Source organism: Suncus etruscus, chromosome 16 (genome assembly GCF_024139225.1).
Source record: "Suncus etruscus isolate mSunEtr1 chromosome 16, mSunEtr1.pri.cur, whole genome shotgun sequence".
Lineage (NCBI taxonomy): Eukaryota > Metazoa > Chordata > Mammalia > Eulipotyphla > Soricidae > Suncus > Suncus etruscus.
In genome coordinates this window covers 86,534,037-86,552,438 of record NC_064863.1, presented here as the reverse complement: position 1 = coordinate 86,552,438, position 18,402 = coordinate 86,534,037, and the positions used below count along the sequence as shown (strand labels likewise).

The 18,402-nt window shown below is 55.6% G+C and overlaps 2 protein-coding genes across 2 annotated transcripts in view; both read right to left on the bottom strand.

Annotated features, from left to right (window-relative positions):
- Positions 1 to 2,094: 2,094 nt before the first annotated feature.
- MSANTD1 (Myb/SANT DNA binding domain containing 1) lies at positions 2,095 to 10,728 on the bottom strand. The gene is made up of 6 exons (XM_049789903.1): positions 10,590 to 10,728; positions 9,715 to 9,799; positions 8,521 to 8,615; positions 6,190 to 6,553; positions 3,381 to 3,653; positions 2,095 to 2,419 (listed from the first exon to the last, which is right to left on the bottom strand). The coding sequence occupies exons 1-6, from the start codon at positions 10,726 to 10,728 to the stop codon at positions 2,179 to 2,181; spliced, it is 1,197 nt and encodes a 398-aa protein (XP_049645860.1). The 3' UTR covers positions 2,095 to 2,178.
- Positions 10,461 to 18,402, bottom strand: part of HTT (huntingtin) — a 121,724-nt gene continuing 113,782 nt past the window's right edge. The window contains exons 57-67 of the mRNA XM_049789694.1: positions 18,165 to 18,247; positions 16,813 to 16,952; positions 16,581 to 16,710; positions 13,833 to 13,988; positions 13,083 to 13,273; positions 12,859 to 12,973; positions 12,566 to 12,779; positions 12,355 to 12,460; positions 11,717 to 11,879; positions 11,468 to 11,628; positions 10,461 to 11,002 (exon numbers count right to left, since the gene is read on the bottom strand). Coding sequence (XP_049645651.1) covers positions 10,789 to 11,002; positions 11,468 to 11,628; positions 11,717 to 11,879; positions 12,355 to 12,460; positions 12,566 to 12,779; positions 12,859 to 12,973; positions 13,083 to 13,273; positions 13,833 to 13,988; positions 16,581 to 16,710; positions 16,813 to 16,952; positions 18,165 to 18,247 — 1,673 coding nt within the window. The 3' untranslated portion in view covers positions 10,461 to 10,788. The remainder of the gene's footprint in view (positions 11,003 to 11,467; positions 11,629 to 11,716; positions 11,880 to 12,354; positions 12,461 to 12,565; positions 12,780 to 12,858; positions 12,974 to 13,082; positions 13,274 to 13,832; positions 13,989 to 16,580; positions 16,711 to 16,812; positions 16,953 to 18,164; positions 18,248 to 18,402) is intronic.

Below are 18,402 nucleotides of genomic sequence, written 5' to 3'. Positions count from 1 at the left end.
CATAAGCAGGACTCTTGATGAGATGGAACGCCGTTCCCTCACTGGTCTGTGCCTCCCTCTGCCCGGCCTTCGGTAACACGACCAGAGACAGCAATTCTTCAAGACTATTCTCCCTTGAACACATGTCTCACTTCCTTGTCTGTTTCTTTGCAGCATATTCTCTCTTAAGCCCTTACACACACACACACACACACACACACACACAAACGTGCGCACCTGCACCCCCCTGGTGAGCCAGACCTCACCTTCCAATGTATATTTGGTGGGGTTTGCGGAGGTGGGAGGGGACACAGGGAGACTGTGCAGCAACTGGAGTGGCCAGGGACACTAGGGAGACAAAGAAGGTGGGCAAAGGGCCCAGAGGCCAGCAAAAGTCTCAAGGCCTAATGCTGAGTTGGGAGCACAGGCCCTAAGAGGCCTGACAATGGGGCTTGTCAGGGGCCTGCTACTGTGCTGGCGGGTATGCTTCATAGGTCTGGGCGTTCTGAGCAGCTCTCCTCAAGAGCTTGCAAAGTGCGGACATAGCTGAGGGCCGCATCAAAAGGCCCTTGGTGTAAGGGGGTTCCCACAAAGGACCTGCCACAGCCATCAGAGGAACACACTCATCCCTTCTCCCACGAAGACTTCTCCCACCTGTGCTCAGGAGCCAGTTTTCACATGATTATCTATTAAGCTAATCACAGTGGTCAACGCCCATGGCAGCCACACCTGTGCAATACCTGGGGGAGCAAAAGGGCCCATGACCACCACTCCACTTGGAGGGCTCTGTGGGGGGATGCACTTTGCACACACACAACACAGCCAATCCAAGTTGAATCCTTGGTATTACATATGGACCACCAGGACCCCTGAGAACAGAGCCAGAGTAAGCCCTAAGCACTGACCCCAAAACAAAAATAAAGAAATGGGGCTACCTACTATTTGGTGAGGAGCCAGCGGTCCTCCTCAGCCTAGTCACACTTCCTGTGACTGATCATATGTAGCTTTTGTAGGTTTGCCCACGTGGGCCCTGGCCCAGCTATGCTTCCATCCACTTTCAAATCCTCCGTGAGAGCCTTGAGGCACCAGCTCACTCCCAGGATCTGGTGAGGTGCTGGCTGATTCTGGCAGGTGCTCTGCCATCCTGTGGAGCTAGAATATTCGGTTTTCTGTAGATATAGCAACTTTACTGAAAATAAAAGTCAAACCCCTCTAATCTCTGGATGCAGCTGCCATGCTTGTCAGGGTTGAGTGAGTGGGCGAGAGGCTGAAGCGGCCACAGGAGGCCAGTTCTTACTGCCCCCACTGGATGGTGCTAGGAGGGCACAAGTACAGCCTGAGAGAGGTCACTGGGGCCTAAGCCCTGGCCCCCACATTCAGGGGTCACATGAGGTTGCATACATTGAATCTACTTTGGCAGGGCCGGTGCATATCCACACTGACCTCTTGGCAGCTCTGAGACAGGAAACAGAAACTCTCTGTGGAGTTCCTCCTACCCTTGACAAGTCACTTCAAATGGTTCATAATGGCACAGAGGATGTAGGAGCTGGGCCTGTCAATGAACACTCAGACCAGTCACTGCTTACACTCTGGCCTATCACTGTACACGTTCGGTCATGCCACCACACACACTTGAGGTTCATCACCACACAGGTTCCAACCCATCAATGCACACATTTGGGGCCCATCACTGCATACCTCAGGGAGTAAGAGGCCTTGGGGGACATTTACCCACAGAAACTGGAACTGGCAAGTTCCCACCGAGCCAGGTTCCAATCACACCCAGCTCATGGCACCGACTGTACCGTACCTTCTCTGCACCCAGCCCACAGTGCCCACCCCATTTCAACTCAGGGGTTGAGTTACTTTCAGGTGAAGTGTGGCAGGGGTAGTACATTGAAAGATCTTCTGTGTGACTAGACTGTGAGTAAGAGATGGTGACCTGGGCCCCCTCCTGGCCAGCACAGCTGGACTGTGATTCCAGGCTGTGATGCAAAATTACACATTTAATATCAAAAGCCATTTCAAGTATCGTGGAGAGTAACCGTACTGAAGAGTTGATTCTAGAATGTTTTGTGGGGAATAGTCCGCTGTAGCCTGGGGCCTGGCTGTATACTGGAAGCTTGATCACTGCAGGGGAGGGCAGTCTCAGTCCTGAGCAGCCTGGGCACTGGTCTTGACAGACATACCCTGGCACCATCAGGTGCTGGACTTGGCAATGAGGCGCTCCAGCAGACTCATCATGCGCTCCTGTAGCTGGAGGCTTTGCACCTGCAGCAGGTTTTGCTGGTCCAGCACACGGCGTACCTCACGACATGTCTCTTCCACGGCACGGCTCAGCTTGCGTTGCTCATCCAGCATTGCTTCTAGCACCCGAAGCTTCTTCCTCTGCAGCGGGCAGCCCTGTGCCTTCCGCCTCTTCAGCGGCCGCTCATCTGACCTGCAAGCAAGGGGTGCATGTGGAGACCAGCCACCACAGGGAAGCCCCTCCCTGAAGAAGCATGGGGTGACCTTCCAGTGCAGAGCATTTGGGAGGTGAGGAGGGAGTGGAGAGAGGGTGAGTAAAGGAGGATTAGAAAAGAGGGAGGAGGGCCCGGAGAGATAGCACAGCGGCATTTGCCTTGCAAGCAGCTGATCCAGGACCAAAGGTGGTTGGTTCGAATCCCGGTGTCCCATATGGTCCCCCGTGCCTGCCAGGAGCTATTTCTGAGCAGATAGCCAGGAGTAACCCCTGAGCACTGCTGGGTGTGGCCCAAAAACCAAAAAAAAAAAAAAATGAGGGAGGAAGAAAGGAGAAAGGTGAGAGAGGAGGGATGAAGGGTCAGGAAAGGAGGGAGGAAGAGGAGAATGAAAATGAAAATGGAGGAGGAAGGAGATGGGAGGAGGAGGGAAAAGAGGGAGGAGGGAGAAGAGAAAGGAGGGAGAAGAAGGGAAGGAAGAGGAGAGAGGAGGGAAAGGAGGGAGGATGGAGGAAGGAAGAGAGAGAGGCGGGATGAGAGAAGAGGAAAGAAGAGGGAGAGGCGGGATGAGAGAAGAGGAAAGAAGAGGGAGTATGGGCCCGGAGAGATAGCACAGCGGGCATTTGCCTTGCAAGCAGCCGATCCAGGACCAAAGGTGGTTGGTTTGAATCCCGGTGTCCCACATGGTCCCCCGTGCCTGCCAGGAGTTATTTCTGAGCAGACAGCCAGGAGTAACCCCTGAGCAATGCCGGGTGTGGCCCAAAAACCAAAAAAAAAAAAAAAAAAAGAAGAGGGAGTAGGAAAGAAGAGGGAGGAGGGAGGAAAGAAGAGGAAGGACAGAAAAGAAAAGGAAGGAGTAAGAGGGAGGAGAGAGAACAGGACAACAGAGGAAGGAGTAGGGAGAGCAGAGCATAGAGGAAGGAAGGGAGGGATGAACCGTACCTGAGCTTGAGGGAGAGTAAGCTGGAGGAGCTGTCAGAGCCGGCACCCGGGAAGTGGCCTTCGTAGCATGGCTTATAGGGCACGTACATGGGGGTAGATTTGGTGGACGGTGACAGGGAGGCCTCAGTCTGAGATGTGGAGGGCCCAGGCTGCTGGCTGTCAGTCAATTTGCCATCACACAACTCAGGCACCTTGGCCAGGATCCTGTCGATGGCAAGGTAGTAGGGCCAGTCGGGCGCGACAGACTCACTGTCTGCCATGCACTTTAGTTTCCTGGAATGAGACACCGAGGGAAGCTGAGAACTGCCCTAATCCAGCACAGACCTCCAGGGCCCAGGGACACTGGCCTGAGAAGTGGGTACCAACAGAAATAGCAGACCTGGGGCTGAAGAGATAGCATGGAGGTAAGGCGTTTGCCTTGCATGCAAGTCAGTGGTTTGAATCCCGGCATCCCATATGGTCCCCCGAGCCTGCCAGGAGTGATTTCTGAGCATAGAGACAGGAGTAACCCTTGAGCGCTGCCGGTTGGGCCCCAAAAACAAACAAAACAAAACAAAACAAAAATAGCAGACCCCAGGTCAGAGAGATAGCATGGAGGTAGGGCGTTTGCCTTGCATACAGAAGGATGGTAGTTTGAATCCCGGCATCCCATAGGGTCCCCCGTGCCTGCCAGGAGCGATTTCTGAGCATAGAGCCAGGAGTAAGCCCTGAGTGCTGCCGGGTGTGACCTCCCCCCCCCAAAAAAAAAAAAGAAATAGCAGACCCCACAGATGACATGGGAGAAGTGTGGGCCAGGCCTGGCTCAGTTGCAGCTTGGCTTTCCTTGGGTTCTGAGCTCCCTGTACTGAGAAAACCCAGAGACAAGATGCATGAGATCGAGAGCCAAAGCGCATGGATGAGACGCCAGTATCTGAGACAGAACAGTAATATGCTGACATCAGGAAGTGCATTTTGAGGGTGATTTCTGAGCGCATAGCCAGGAGTAACCCCCAAGTGTAACCGGGTATGGCCAAAAACAAAAGCAAAAACAAAAACATATGGGGCCCAGAGCAGTGGTGCAGAGGAGGGCCTTTGCCTTGTATGCAGCTGACCTAGGAGGAACCGCGGTTCAATCGCTGGCGTCCCATCTGTTCCCCCAAGCCAGGAACAATTTCTGAATGCACAGCAAGGAGTAACCCCTGAGCATCACCGGGTTTGGCCCCCCCAAAAAAAACAAGACAAAACAAAAACAAGTGCATGTTGAGGTACCCCAGGGCCAAAGGAACTAACTGGCTCAGTGTCCCCACACTTCACTGTGTGACCTGGGGTAGGCTCAATACATGCTGGGCCTTCGGTCCTCACATCTGTAAAATTGTGGGGCTCAAAGGCAGCAGCTGCCACACAGGGTGGTTTAAGGAAGACCCTGGGCAAAGAGCCACTTCCCATGCACATGGATCCCGAGTTTTGGGCAAGACAGTCTCTGTGTGTATCTGGAAGCAACTCAATCTGGGATACTCAGTATCCCTGGTGTCCCAGTGTCCCATCCTACCTCAAAAGCCCTGGAGGCCTGGAGGTGTGCAATGGAGACGTGTGTGTCTATGTGTGTGTGTCTGTGTGTCTGCAGGGACATTGGGACTCTGTGTGTGTGTGCAATGGAGACGTGTGTGTCTATGTGCGTGTGTCTGTGTGTCTGCAGGGACATTGGGACTCTGTGTGTGTGTGTGTGTGTGTGTGTGTGTGTGTGTGTGCGCGCGCTTGCTTGCTTGCAGGGGACATTGGGACTCTTGCAACCCAGGGCTTCTAGGGTCCTGCCTCAACCTGGTGCTCCATGCAAGACCTCAGAATGCTCTTTGGGTGCAGCTCCTGGGGAGCCTGTGGCCCCAGCAGGCTTGGCCAGGGTGTCTTCGCCTCAGGGCAGTGTGAGAAAAGGTGCAGGGCACCCCATGGGACATGTGGTTAATGGAGGAGAGAAACGCATTCAGTCTTCACTCTGGCATAGTGATTCAAGTGGAGGCCGATAACCATGGCTGGAGCCAGGGTGGCCTGCAGAAAGAATGCCAGGCAGAAGGCCTGGTGCTGATGGTGTTGCTGAGGGGCCCTGGTTTCATCTCGCACTGGCTTCCAGGAGTGGAACAGGAGCCTTCCCTGGGCCCTGTGGGCAGCTCAGTATAAATAATAAATGAACCAGCAGACAATGGCCATGGCCCACAAAGCTTGAGCCATACGACCTGTCTGTTTGGAGCCTGCCTGAGCCCAGCACTTGCTCCATCCTGCTCTGGGCCTGTCTGGGCCTTTGGACCCAGTGCTTCATGGAGTCTAGCCCACAAATTCTGTGAACCCAGCGTGAGCCCCCAATACAGTGTCTGCTCCTATGGTGCCTCTGGCCTGTATGCTCCTGGTGGGCCGCACTACCTGAGTCTCCTGCTCACTCACAGTGGCCACCTGGGTCCAGAAGGCCCAGAAACAAAGATGGGGCGGGTTTTGGAGCTTCCTGGACAGGGACAGGTACAAGCTTGCCCAGATGTCCAGGTTATACAATCTTGCTGCCAACCCACGACCAGACCTGCTTCACCTTCACCCTGCAGGGTCTTTGCTCACTTATGACCCAGACAAAACAGTGAGCTTGACCTATGAATGACTTTGACCCATCCATGGCCCTGTCTGAACCACTGACCTTGATCCTCCCATGGCCCTTGTCCTTGCCCCTATCTGCCAAGTGACAGACTGGGACCCCATGTGTCGGGTGGATGTGCCAGCCCTGGCTGTTCCCTGGGAGCTTCCTGTCCTTTGAGGTTGAGGTCGCTATGGTAGAGGGTGGGATGGGACGCACCGGTATTGGAAGGTCATGTTGGTGATCTTGATCTTGATCTCCTCGCCCAGCCGCCGTTCGCCCGTCATCTCCAGCAGCTTGCTGGCCATCTTCTCGTAGACTCGCGCGTTGCGCTTGGTCTGCTTCAGCTCCTCGAAGAACTCCTCCCAGACCAGCATGAGGCCACGCATTTCTGCATCAGTCCAGTTGCGGGCCCTCCGGTGCTTCTCGGCCTGGGGTGACACCAGGTAGCTGGGCACCTCAGCAGCAGCCATCCCAGAGATACCTGCAGGGTTCAAGTGTTCAGAAGGGTGCGCCTGGCCCCCTCCAGGGGCAGACTGCTCGTGGAAGGCAGCTAGCTCAGCGCTCAAAATGGGGCCTACATCTGACAGGCAGGAATTTAGTTAAAAGCTTTTAAACGGGAAACGTCATTTTGATGTCACGTTTCCATAGCAACAGAGCAACTGCATAAGCTCCAACAACAGAAACCTTTTAACTAAAAGCGCAGGAATCAAGCCGTCCTGATGGGTCATCAATACTCCCGACAAGGGCTGGGCCCACAGTAGGCCGATGCTCCCGGGGCCCAGAGAGCAAACATGGGACCTGCTGGGTTGATATGGGGAACAGGACACAGGGAGGGACAGCACGCAAGGCCCCACTCAGAGGCACAGAGGACAGAGGGAACTGGAAGAGGGCCATGACAGGAAGGACTGAGAGACAAGAGGACATGGGACAGATAGGATGAAGCAACAGACAGAATGAGAATGCATGGATGGGGTGCGGTAGGGCTAGGCTGGGTGTCCAGTGCCTGACCCTCTCAGATGTCCTGTCACTGCTGGCATGTGACCCATGGTACACGCTGCTCTCCCTGATGGCAGAGGTGCCCCCACCTGGCACTGCTCCTTCCAATGCTGCCCTTTCCTGAGGCAGGGAGCTGAGCAGCAGAGCTGGCCTAGGAGGCACCCCTTGTGCTGTGTGCAGAAGCAAGCTGAACAGAGGGACCCATACTCATGAGGCCCACTTTGCTGTCCCTCTGACTTCCTGGGAAACTATTTGTTTTTTCTTTTTTCTTTTTTTGGTTTTTGGGCCACACCCGGCAATGCTCAGGGGTTACTCCTGGCTGTCTGCTCAGAAATAGTTCCTGGCAGGTGCGGGGGACCATACGGGACACCGGGATTCGAACCAACCACCTTTGGTCCTGGATTGGCTGCTTGAAAGGCAAACGCTGCTGTGCTATCTCTCCGGGCCCTACTATTTGTTTTTTCAAAGCCCTTCCTGGCATCTCCATGTCCAGCAAGTGCTCTACTGGTCCCTGAGCAGCTGCTCTAGTTTTCTATCCTCCAGCTGAGGTCCAGATTGGGACAGTCACATGAAGGCATGGGAGAGATGGGGTTAGAGCTCAGGGGCACTGTTGCTGGGGCTCGAAGTTCCAAGGGCCTCGCCAATGTGGGACTGAGACCAGCACCTGAGCCTGGCCCCAGGGCCTCATCAACCCTGTGGGGTTCCAGGCAGAGCATTTTGGGTCAAGGGAGTTGCCCCAGTAGTATTGTGGGACCATGGTGGCCACTGAGCCATGGGGTACAGGTCCTGCATCCCAGGTCTTCAGAAAGGGGGAACCCCAGGGTTCCTATTGCTAGAGCAATAGCACAGCAGGGAGAGCATTTGCCCTGCATGTTGCCGACCTGGGTTCAGTCTCTGGCATCCCATGATCCTCTGAGCCTACCAGGAGTGATTCCTGAACAGAGCCAGGAGTATCCCCCAAGTGCTGCTGGGTATGGCCCAAAAATAAACAAAAGAAAGGGGAGAGCAGAAAGATAGCACAGTGGTAGGGCATTTGCCTTGCAAGCAGCAGATCCAGGATGGATGGTGGTTCAAATCCGGCAATCCCCTATGATCACCCGTACCTGGCAGGCGTGACTTCTGAGCGCAGTCAGGAGTAACCCAAGCACCACCGGGTGGCCCGCCCCCAAAAAAGGACCCCAGTGCAGACAGAAAAGCCCTAAGGCTTTAAGCAGGGGGGGTGGGCCTATGGGGAGGGCAGTTGGCAGGACAGCAGCTGACGAGGGGCCCACAGAAACATAGTGGGGGCATCTGTTGGTGGGTCCTGGGCCAGGCTGGGTGCCACTGCTCCCTAAAGTCAGGAGTCCCCATGCTCAATGACACAGGGGTGCCCAGGGGCTGGGGAGAGCACTTGGGGGTATTTGCACACAAGCCTGATGGGACGGGGGTTGGGGCAGCTCGGCTCCAATCAGGTGGACAACAGGGGGGACCAGGCCAGCCTCTGGCCCACTCACGCTCTAAGGTTGGTACTAAGACGCATTAGACTGGTCTCTACTGAGGGCCCTTCCATACCTTGGCAAAGCTGCATGGCCCAGGGCCTTGGTGTGCAGGGTACCTTCAGCAACACCTGCGGGGAGAAGGCAGTCAGGCCTCCATACTTGGGGTGCCTGGTAAAGGCCCACATCATTGTCCATGGGGGCAGTTGAGCGGGAAGGGGGTCAGGGGAAAGAGGCCAGCTGAGGAGGCCCAAGGCCACATGCCCTTATGGATACTTCCCTCTCTCCCCAGAGCGCTGACCCAGGGGCCTTTGGGCAGTGTGAATGGGAGCCTGGATGGGTCCTTGTGATGACACTTGGGTAGTCCAGAAAGCACAGTGCAGACAGGAGCCAGCAGGAGGCCACAGTAGGCCTGATTCCATGAAGGACAGTGCAGGGTGGTGGTGGGGGGGGCCAGATCTGGGAGGTATTAGGAGATCTGAGGAAAACAAGGCCCTGGCCTTGCTGAGCCAGGAGGCCCCGGGGCAAAGGCACAGTGAAGGGTGGGCAACTGTGCTGTGGAGACCCAGCGCAGGGAGACCTGAGTCTCAAAGAGGGGATCCAGGAAGGCCTAGGAATAGTGTCTGCAGGCGACGCTGCCCATCGCAACCAGGTACACACCTAAGGCTGTGTGGATGGGCTGTTCCACATAGAGGCCAAGTCTCAGCCCTAGGTGACTGAACACTGAGCACCTGAAGAGGTTCCCCCAGAGCTAAGGGAGCACACCATCACTGGGTACGATGAGGCTGGATCTCTCAAAGGTGTACCACCCCTGTATCCCCTTCCTGGGTGAGTACACACACGCACACACACAGTAGATAGGGGCACTGTGACCACACACATACACACACACACAGAGTAGATAGGGACACTTTGACCAGGCTCTCGGCGGCAAAGCATGCTCCACACAGCAGCTTGGTGATTTGGCCTTTAATTTGGCTATAGAGGGTCAGCAGCAGCCTGTGGAGGAGCCTACAATTCCTATGTGGGGCTTGTGCTGCGGGCTCCAGGCAGGCCCACCACATCCTGTGACAGCAGGATCAGTCTCCAGGCTCCCGCACAACTCATGGGCACTGGTACTTGGGATGGCCACGCACAGAGGGGGACAGAGAGGCCCAGGTGGTCTACGATGGGAGGGACAGACCCCTGCTGTGTACAGGATGCCAAACTTCACACTGCCAGGTGCGTCCCCCAAACTCTAGGCAGTGTGGGATCCCGGGAAGCACTGCACCACTTTCCTGCCATGAAGGGCTCTTGAGGGCCTTTGATGTCATTGTTTCCTCTGGGGGTGACCCACTTGTGTACTTTGTTCATTCCTGCGAGGAAGCAGCAAGTGCAGTGGGAGGACAGGAAGCAGAGTGGCTGCCTCCAAGCTCGGCCCCCAGTGGGCTCTTCCCGCTGCAGACCAGAACACCAGACCCTACTGCCCATCCCCCATGCCTGCTCTTTGCAAGTCACAGCAGGGAGCAGAATGGCACCTTGGGGGGGAGGGGGCTCTTCTGAAGCAGCGCGAGGCGTCCCCACCCCTTCTGGAGGGGTCAGGCTGCTCGTTCTGCACACACACCCAGGCTCACAGCTGGACCCTGGAAAAGGCTGAAATGGGCAGTGCCTGCTCTGAGACCCCACAGGCTAATAGAGGCCCCAGCACAGCCTGCAGGCCATACGGGGATGGTGCCCACAGTTCTCTAGATTGATCCTGGGGCTGCTCCCCACACCACCACCACCCCTCACTAGGAAGTGGTCCTTCACAATGGGAGATGTGAAAAGATCTCTCACAGATGCCCCAACACTAAGTCCTGAGGAGGGCAGGGCCGGGTAGGCGCTGCACTCACAGGCTCTGTCCCGAGAGGACCTGAATATTCATTCTCTCAGCCCAGCTGGACGGGGCTGGGGTTGGGGTGGGGACACCTAAAAGGGAGGCGCATGTCCCAGCAGCAGGGAGTACAGACCTAGAGACTTAAGATGGGAGTTAAGAGGTACTTTAAAATTAATCTCTTTACTGATATCACTAAAGTTCAAATCCTGAGAAAGGGAAGTGGGGCACTGAGCCCAGGCTCCTGGCTCCACAACAACCCGAGTGCCAGCCTCCCCAGCTCTGGACCTCACGGAGCCATAGGCAGTGCTGTGGGGCCGGCCGGGTGGGCAGGGGTGCTTCTGCGTCCCAGACGCAGATGTAGGGCACCTGGCCGGGCACGTGCGCTAGCAGGCAGGGCAGACACGCTGCGTTCCCTGCACGCAGCCTCATCAGTCAGTCCAGGTGCCTGTCAGGAGTGCAGTGTGGAGGTGGGGTGCAGCGGTCAGGAGCTCAGCACGTGGAGTCCTTGTGGAGCTTCTGCAGGCATGTGAGCAACCGCTGGTAAGGGCTTCCAGGGCCCGCCACCACCTCGAACACTGATTGGAAGGCGCGGCGGTCCAGCTCCTCCTCAATCTGCCGCCTGTAGAAGTCAGTAGCTACCAAGCAGAAGAGGCTGACATCCACCTGCTCCAGTTTGCCCATTCTGCTCACCACATGTGGGAGACTGTGGGCCAGTTAAGGTGGTACCTGCCAGAGTGGCCCAGCTGCACCCTATTAGCCTCCCCGGACTCTAGCCTGCACTTACCTGGCTTGACTCCTGCGCGGCACTAGCAGCTGACTGTCCTGCTGGCCCTGCTCCTGCAGACTGAGGGCAGAGCCATGGCTGGGATCCCACCTCCCCCACCCTACTGAGGAGGCTGGGCCCGGTGCCAGCACAGCCAGGACAGCTGTGCCCAGAGGCTCAGTGGTCCGTCTGGGGGAAGTACCCCTCTTGGCAGCCTGCCTATAGGGGAGGGAGCTGAATTGTCGCTAACAGAGGATAATGAGAAGCAGCATCGCCAGGGGCAGGCAGATAGTCTCGGGGCCTGGCCCCTCCTTCCTGCACCCAAGCCAGGGTCCCACAGGCTTTGGCCCTTCTTGGAAGATTCCTGAGGGGTCAGACTTGTAGGAGGCGCGGCAGAAAGGATACATGGCTGACACCCAGGGGCTGGTGGAGGCGCTGATGAAGAAGCAGGAGAGACTCCAAACGGCCATGGCCACTGGGGTCCTCTGCGTGAAGTTGGACAACGACAGCATGACCCAGTCCCGTACCATGGATGACTGGCCCGAGTTGTGCAGTGTCTGGAAGACCTGAGAGGGGAGGTGGCCTCAGCGGGAGGGACGCAAGAAAAGCTGGTTCCCAGGGTAGGGACATGGGGAGAGCCTGGTACAGCCCCACCTTGTACACCACGGTGGCCATGAACTGCGGGTATGGCTGCTGATTGGACAGAAACTCCCCAATGACCTTATTCATCACGTCCTGGGGTGGGAAGAAGTCATCTAGAAACTGAGGCAAGATCCGTGCTGCCACGCGGGCCTCACAAGGAAAGCCCTTCCGGATCCTGCAAAAAAAGCTACCATTGTCAGCGCTGCCACCATGACCCCCTCACCAACAGGGTGGCGCATAGCCGCCCAGACCCATAGGCTTTTGGGCCAGACCTGAGCCCATTCTCTAAATCCATGTGCCCTGCCCAGAGACTCTCTTGCTGCTCCTCCCACACCAGGGGTGCATCAATCAGAGTGGTTAGAAGGCAGCCAGTGGCTGGGCACACAGCACTATGCTAACCCGTTGCTAACCGTGCTGACTGTCCCCAAAAGTGCCCAGTTCCTGCCCCAAGCCTCTCCCAGCTGTTGCCTAGGTGGTGGCCCAGAGGACTCAGTGACCAGTAGTGAAGAGGACTTGGAGCCCTTCTGCCACAGTGCAGTGTGAGGCCTGTAACCCAAGTGGGGAAGGGGCAAGCAGGTTTTGGGAGCTCTTCATGCCCACAGGCCTGGCCCTTGGGTACAGGGATGCTGTGGAGGTGGCCCCAGCCCTACCTGTCAAAAAGCACAGATACTCGCTCCATGGCCACGATCACCGACTCGCTGTCTGGGGCCGTGGGGCTGGGGGCTGAGGCCCTGCCTGGGCTCATCTTCTCTTTCCCTGAAATAGCCGCAAGGCACTGTTGTGACGGCCACAGTCCAAGTATGGGAGTAAGGGTACTCCAGATACCCAGGGGTTCTCTGGTTACTGGAGCCCACTGCTCACCTGTGTACATGCAGGTGAGCATCAGGCCCAGGGCTGCCAGTGCGCGGTGTGGGCTGTGCACGTTGATTCTGTCCACGCTTAGCTTCACCAGGGACTCGGCATCAAGTCGCGAAAGCTGCTCGGACAGCAGGAGGCGCTCCAGGCCCCGTAGCACGCAGTGGTAGACGCTGGACGGGGTGGCCTCCTCGCTAGCCGACAACATTACCCCACACAGCTGTGAAAGAGAACAGGTGCTCGTGGCTAGGTGCTCCCAGCTAGCAGGCCCAAGGCCGCATGAGGCCACGGCCGCTCACCTGGATGACGGAGGCTGAGAAGTCGGGCCCCACGTCCAAAGGGTAGTTCTCGATCAGGTAGAAGGCAGTGGCACATGTTACCAGCACATGCCACTGGCTGTGAATGTTCACACAGCTGCGGACAAAGCACAGGCTCTCTCAGCTGCTCACAGCAGGGAGATGGCCAGGGGTTCCACCTGCAGTGCCCAGCCACCCTGTACCCAGTCCCAAGCGGGCCTACTCACGGAGCCACAGCCTTGAGGGTGGTGAGCACATAGTCGCTGACGAGTGGGACAAGCTGCTTTGCTGTGTCGTCTAGTAGGTCACACTCCAGCACATAGAGGATACCATGCAGTGCCCCGATCTTGCTGGGCAGGTGGCCACTGCGCAGGGCACTCTCCAGCAGCCTGCTGACAGGCTCAGCCACTGCTTTGTCCTGGGGAGGCAAGCATGGCTAAATATATATGGCACATAGCCCTGCGGAGGACAGTGTGGCCCAACAGGGATCCTGGAGCCCAATCCTGTGTCTTCTCGGGCTGAATCTGTTCATAGTTGAAAGCCACTGCCCCACAGGAACCTGGTAGCACCCATTTCCCTCTCCTGTACCTCAGTGTCAGTAAGAGTCTATGTTACATGCAGGATCTGCAACTTCAAGGGACAGCTGCTGGCTGAGGGTTGTGATGGGTGGTGTGGTATTTGTGTGTAGCAAACACACACATATGCTGGTGTGACGTGTATGAACAGGCCCAAACACACATATGCCTTATAACTATATGTGTGCATGTGTGCACAATACTAGGCTGGCTGGCAGCCTGGTTATGTCTGAAAACAGGGTGAGGTAAAGAGCTGCCCCGAGATGATGGGAGAAATGCCCCTTAGGAACCCAGATGCATGTCCTCACATTCCAGCGAAAGGTGGCCAGGACGGCGGGGAAGGTCCCGCTCGGCTGTGAGCAGAGGGGTTGTGTCGGAGTTCCCTCGCCACCCACTGCTCACCATGCCAAGCACAGCAGCTGCCTTGCAAGTGGCGGGCACCAGGTACTGCAGCAGGATCTCGTCCTCCACAGGGTGCACCCTCCGCAGCTCCATCAGCGTTGAGTACATCATCTCAAACTGGCTGCGTTCAGTGAACAGGTCCGACACAACGAGGAGCTGGGGACACCAGGGGCGTCACACTGTCACTTTTCTTCCTTGGGTTATTCCCCTGCAGGGTGTGATGGTGGCAGCCATGGCAGAAAGGGCCTGGAGCCTGAGAGGTGCGCACTGCACCCCAAAGATCAACTTTAATTTGGCAAGTGAAGAAAACAGGGGTTCTTGAAGGAGAAATCAGGCACCCCAAGGGAGCTTGGGAGGTGCTGTCTGTGTGGGGTCCCTGCCCTGTCCTGAGTTTAGTATCTGCTGCTATTCAGGCAGCCCTCAGTGGAGAGGCTGGGCTCTCTGAAGCCCCAGGACAGATGTGCTGATGAAATGGGCCATTGTCTCAGAAATCAACTCGCTGCCCAGGGCTCTCCAGGGCTTCTATGGTTTCTCTGCAACAGGGAAAGGCTCAGCTTGGGGGCAGCAGGGGGCTGACATCCTCCCAGGCCACTCAGGCCCAGGAGAGAGTAGCTTCAAGACATAGCCTGGAGACCCCCACCTCACTTCTCTCCAGAACGGGTGGCAGAGCTCTAGGTACAGCTCAAACAGCCCCTGCAAGGCTGAGCACAAGGCTGCATACTAGGAGGCCCTCCCAGGCGCCACTAGGCTGAGTTACAGCTGGGAAGCGGTGCACTTCACTGTGAGTGGCCCCAGCCCCATGAACACTTCTTAGAAATTACCTCCCCAAGTCAAAGCTGTTTAGAAGTTTTTGTTTGTTGGTTTTTTGTTCTTTGGGCCATGCCCGGCAGTGCTCAGGGTTTTTTCCTGGCTCTATGCTCAGAATTTGCTCCTGAAAGACTCAGGGGACCATGGGTGATGCCGGGATCAAACCCTGGTCAGCCAAGGGCAAGGCAAACGCTCTACCCGCTGCACTGGCGCTCCGCCCAGAGAAGTTCTTTTCTAAGTGACACTGGCATCACTATTGCTATTTTATCTGGGAAGGAATGCCTGCCATTATTTCCGTCTCCTTTTGGCCACACCCAGCTGCACTAAGGTGTTGGATGCCCTCTGACACTGTTCCCAAACAGCCTGGCAGACAAATAGCCAGGCTATTTGTAGAGCTATTTGTTCCAGGGGGCTCTGGGGATTGTCCTTTTTTGTTTGTTTGTTTGTTTGTTTGTTTGTTTGTTTTTGGGCCACATCCAGTGGCCGTCAGGGGTTACTCCTGGCTTTGAGCTCAGAAATCACTCCTGGGTCAGTCCCAGATCGGCCACCGTAAGGCAAGTGCCCTACCCACTGTGCTATAGCTCCAGGGATTCTCCTTGAGGATGAAAGCTTTGGAGACACTATTGCACCAGAGATGGGAATGGACAGCACAAAAAGGGACGCAATTCCCGCATGATTAGTGATTCCTAACCAGGTTTGATCTTGAGCAGTCCCTCCTTCCTCATAGAATGCTCAGGTTAACAGTGTTGCTTGAGAGGCACTTCTCTACCCACAACATCCAGCACCACCAGCACCACCACCACCAAAAAAAAGAAAAAGAGAGAGGCACTTCTAAGTCCCATTGTTCATGCTGAGCTTTGGAGGGCATCAACAACCCCCGACCACCCAGGCTATATTCTGTTACCCTTCAGATATCCCAGTTCCTCTTTTGGTCCTATATAAGTTTTGTTGGGAAGGAATAATGTGTTTCTTGGATCATTAGCCTTCGGCCTCTTCCTTCTTGGTCATCAACTGGAGGAACATCCTCTGTTCCTGAACGCACTAGGGGAATAGAAGCTGACCCTCGCCAGCTGACAGGGCTGGCACACTTAGGGATCATTCCTGGTGGGCTGATGGGACCCTATGAAGTGCTGAGACCTGAACTGAGCAGGGTATATGCAAGTGGCCTCCACACTGTATATATATTCTTTCCAGCCCCATTATTATTCCAATGACAAAGAATGATTCTTGCCAAATAAGGCCTAAATTCAGTATCAGAACTGCATACTTAGAAGCAGGAAACTTACATTTGAAATGCTGGGGCCAGAGAGAGAGGATCCGAGAAAGTTAATTAGTTAGTTAGTTAGTTAGTTAAAAAACTAACCCGGGTTTGATCCCAGCACCCATATGGTCCTCAGAACCCCTGAGGAGTGATTCCTGAGTGCAGGAGTTACCAGAAGTAACCCTTGAGCACACCACCAGATGTGGCTAGCCCCAAAACGAAACAAACAAAAAGTTATGGAAGAAACTGGTTGGGTGAACAAGAAGCTGCTGCTGCAGAGCCTAAATTTGTCCATACCACCAGTGCAGCCAGGAAGAACACCCCAAAGACGGGGGGGGGGGGGGGGGGGGGCAGCCCCTGCTTCCCAATCCTGCAGGCATCCCTGAGGCCATCAATTTGTTAAACAGCGGGGATTTACATGAAGGGAGTGCATGGACAGGGACAGTCCCTGAGAGCATCATGAGGGTAGCACCTTAACCTAGTTGAACTGAATGAAGCCTGAGAACTCACTTCACAGGCTCTGATGTCAGTGCCTGCTCTGAGAGCATTTCATAGGGGCACATGCACATGCGTGCTAACCTGGGTGCCAGTGTGCATGTATGTGCTGGCCTGTGGGTGCCTGTGTGTACATGTGCATGCCTGCCCCTGTGCTGTGTATGGGGCAGTAGGGGGGCACTTACAGAGCGCACCACTTCACTAATGAGGATAACGGGCATCTTTCTGGCTGAACTAGAAGGCAGGATCCAGCGTGTATACAACTCTAGGAGAAACTGCGAACAGGAGTGGATGTCCACACCAGCCCGGTGCTTTCTGTGGAAGAAAAAACAGGGCTCCTAAGATGGGAAGGTTACTTCCAAGGGGCCCCAGCCAGAGCTGAGAAACCATGGAAGGACAGGAAGGATAGGAGGGAACCTGGAATTGATGGGGGATGTAGGTGGGGAGGCTGGGGTGGGTGTATCAGTCGCCTCTTCCTCCTCCTCCTCTTCCTCCTCCCACTCCTCCACCCTCAGGGGTGTGATGTTGTTCCCCAGCCACACAGAGTGGATGGACACCTGGAAAGAGATGCCAGTCAGAATACAGTAGAAATTGGGGTGGGTCCCAGGCAGCCTCTGCGGAATGGAATGGGGGGCGCTGCCCCCCAGTGTCCACCTCCCCAGAAGATCCTTATGTGCGGAGCCAGAACAGATTCCTGTTCAAAACTGGAGCCCTAATTGTTGGCCACTTGTGAACCCTTTTCTTTTCCCTTTCCTTTCCTTTCTCCTTTCCTTTTCCCTTTCCTTTCCTTTTTCCTGCTTTCCTTTCTTTCTTTTTTTTTTTTTTTTTTTGGTTTTTGGGCCACACCCGGCAGTGCTCAGGAGTTACTCCTGGCTATCTGCTCAGAAATAGCTCCTGGCAGGCTCGGGGGACCATATGGGACACCAGGATTCGAACCAACAACCTTTGGTCCTGGATCGGCTGCTTGCGAGGCAAAGGCCGCTGTGCTATCTCTCCAGGCCCTCCTTTCTTTTTCTTTCTTTCTCTCTTTCCTTCCTTCCTTCCTCTTTTTTTTTTTGGGGGGGGGGGCATACCCAGTAACACTCAGGGATTATTCCTGGCCATGTACTCAGAAATTGCTTCTGGCTTGGGGGACCATATGGGACTCTGGGGGACTGAACTACAGTTTGTCCTAGGTTAGTGAGTGCAAGGCTCTACTGCTTGCACCACTGCTCAGGCCCCTGGTGAACCCTTTTCTCAAGCATCTAAGTAGCAGCCCAGATACAGAAGAGGTAGGATGAGCACCCCAGAGTTGGATGGACCTTCACAGTGTAAGAGAAGGCTTATGTCTTCACAAGGGGTTGAGCCACTCCAGCCCATAGAACTCCGACACCACCAGTGGAGAGGCATAATCCCTGGCTTCTCACACCACACCTCCTAAGTCACAGCAAACCCCAGGGCCACTCCATCTGACATCAGGGTGCTCAGTTCTCCACAGAGAACAAAGTAGGGCTGTGAGTGCAGCAAGGATTCAGCTGGGACAGCCTCAGAACTAGGAGGGGACAATGTACGACTTTACCCCAGTGGAAGCAGAGCTGAAGAATGAAAGCAAGCCACAAGCCACAGGTTCCCTCTTTCTGATGAGGGGACTCCTGTTGGGCCCTCTGAGCTGCAGAGGTCATTGGAGGGAGGATGTCGTGAACAGGGCTGAATCTGTGACTGCCAGAGAGCTCCTGTGTCCACTGAGCTCATGTCGGTGTGGCTGGAACAGATCTGTGTTGCTCCCTCACCTGGCCCAGCTGGTAGCTCATGTCGCCCAGCTCCCGCTCTGGGTTGGTCTGCAGGAGCAGATTGTCATGGCTGATGAGGACACCTGTGAGGGACAAAAGTGCTACTGGATGATGCCAACCGTCAGTCCTTAAGGCTCCCTCTCACTACCACCCCACAGATAGAACCCAGAATGCATGAGAGCCAGTAAGGGTGCTAAGCTATGGAACACCATGCACTTCCGTGGGGAACCTTTGAGAT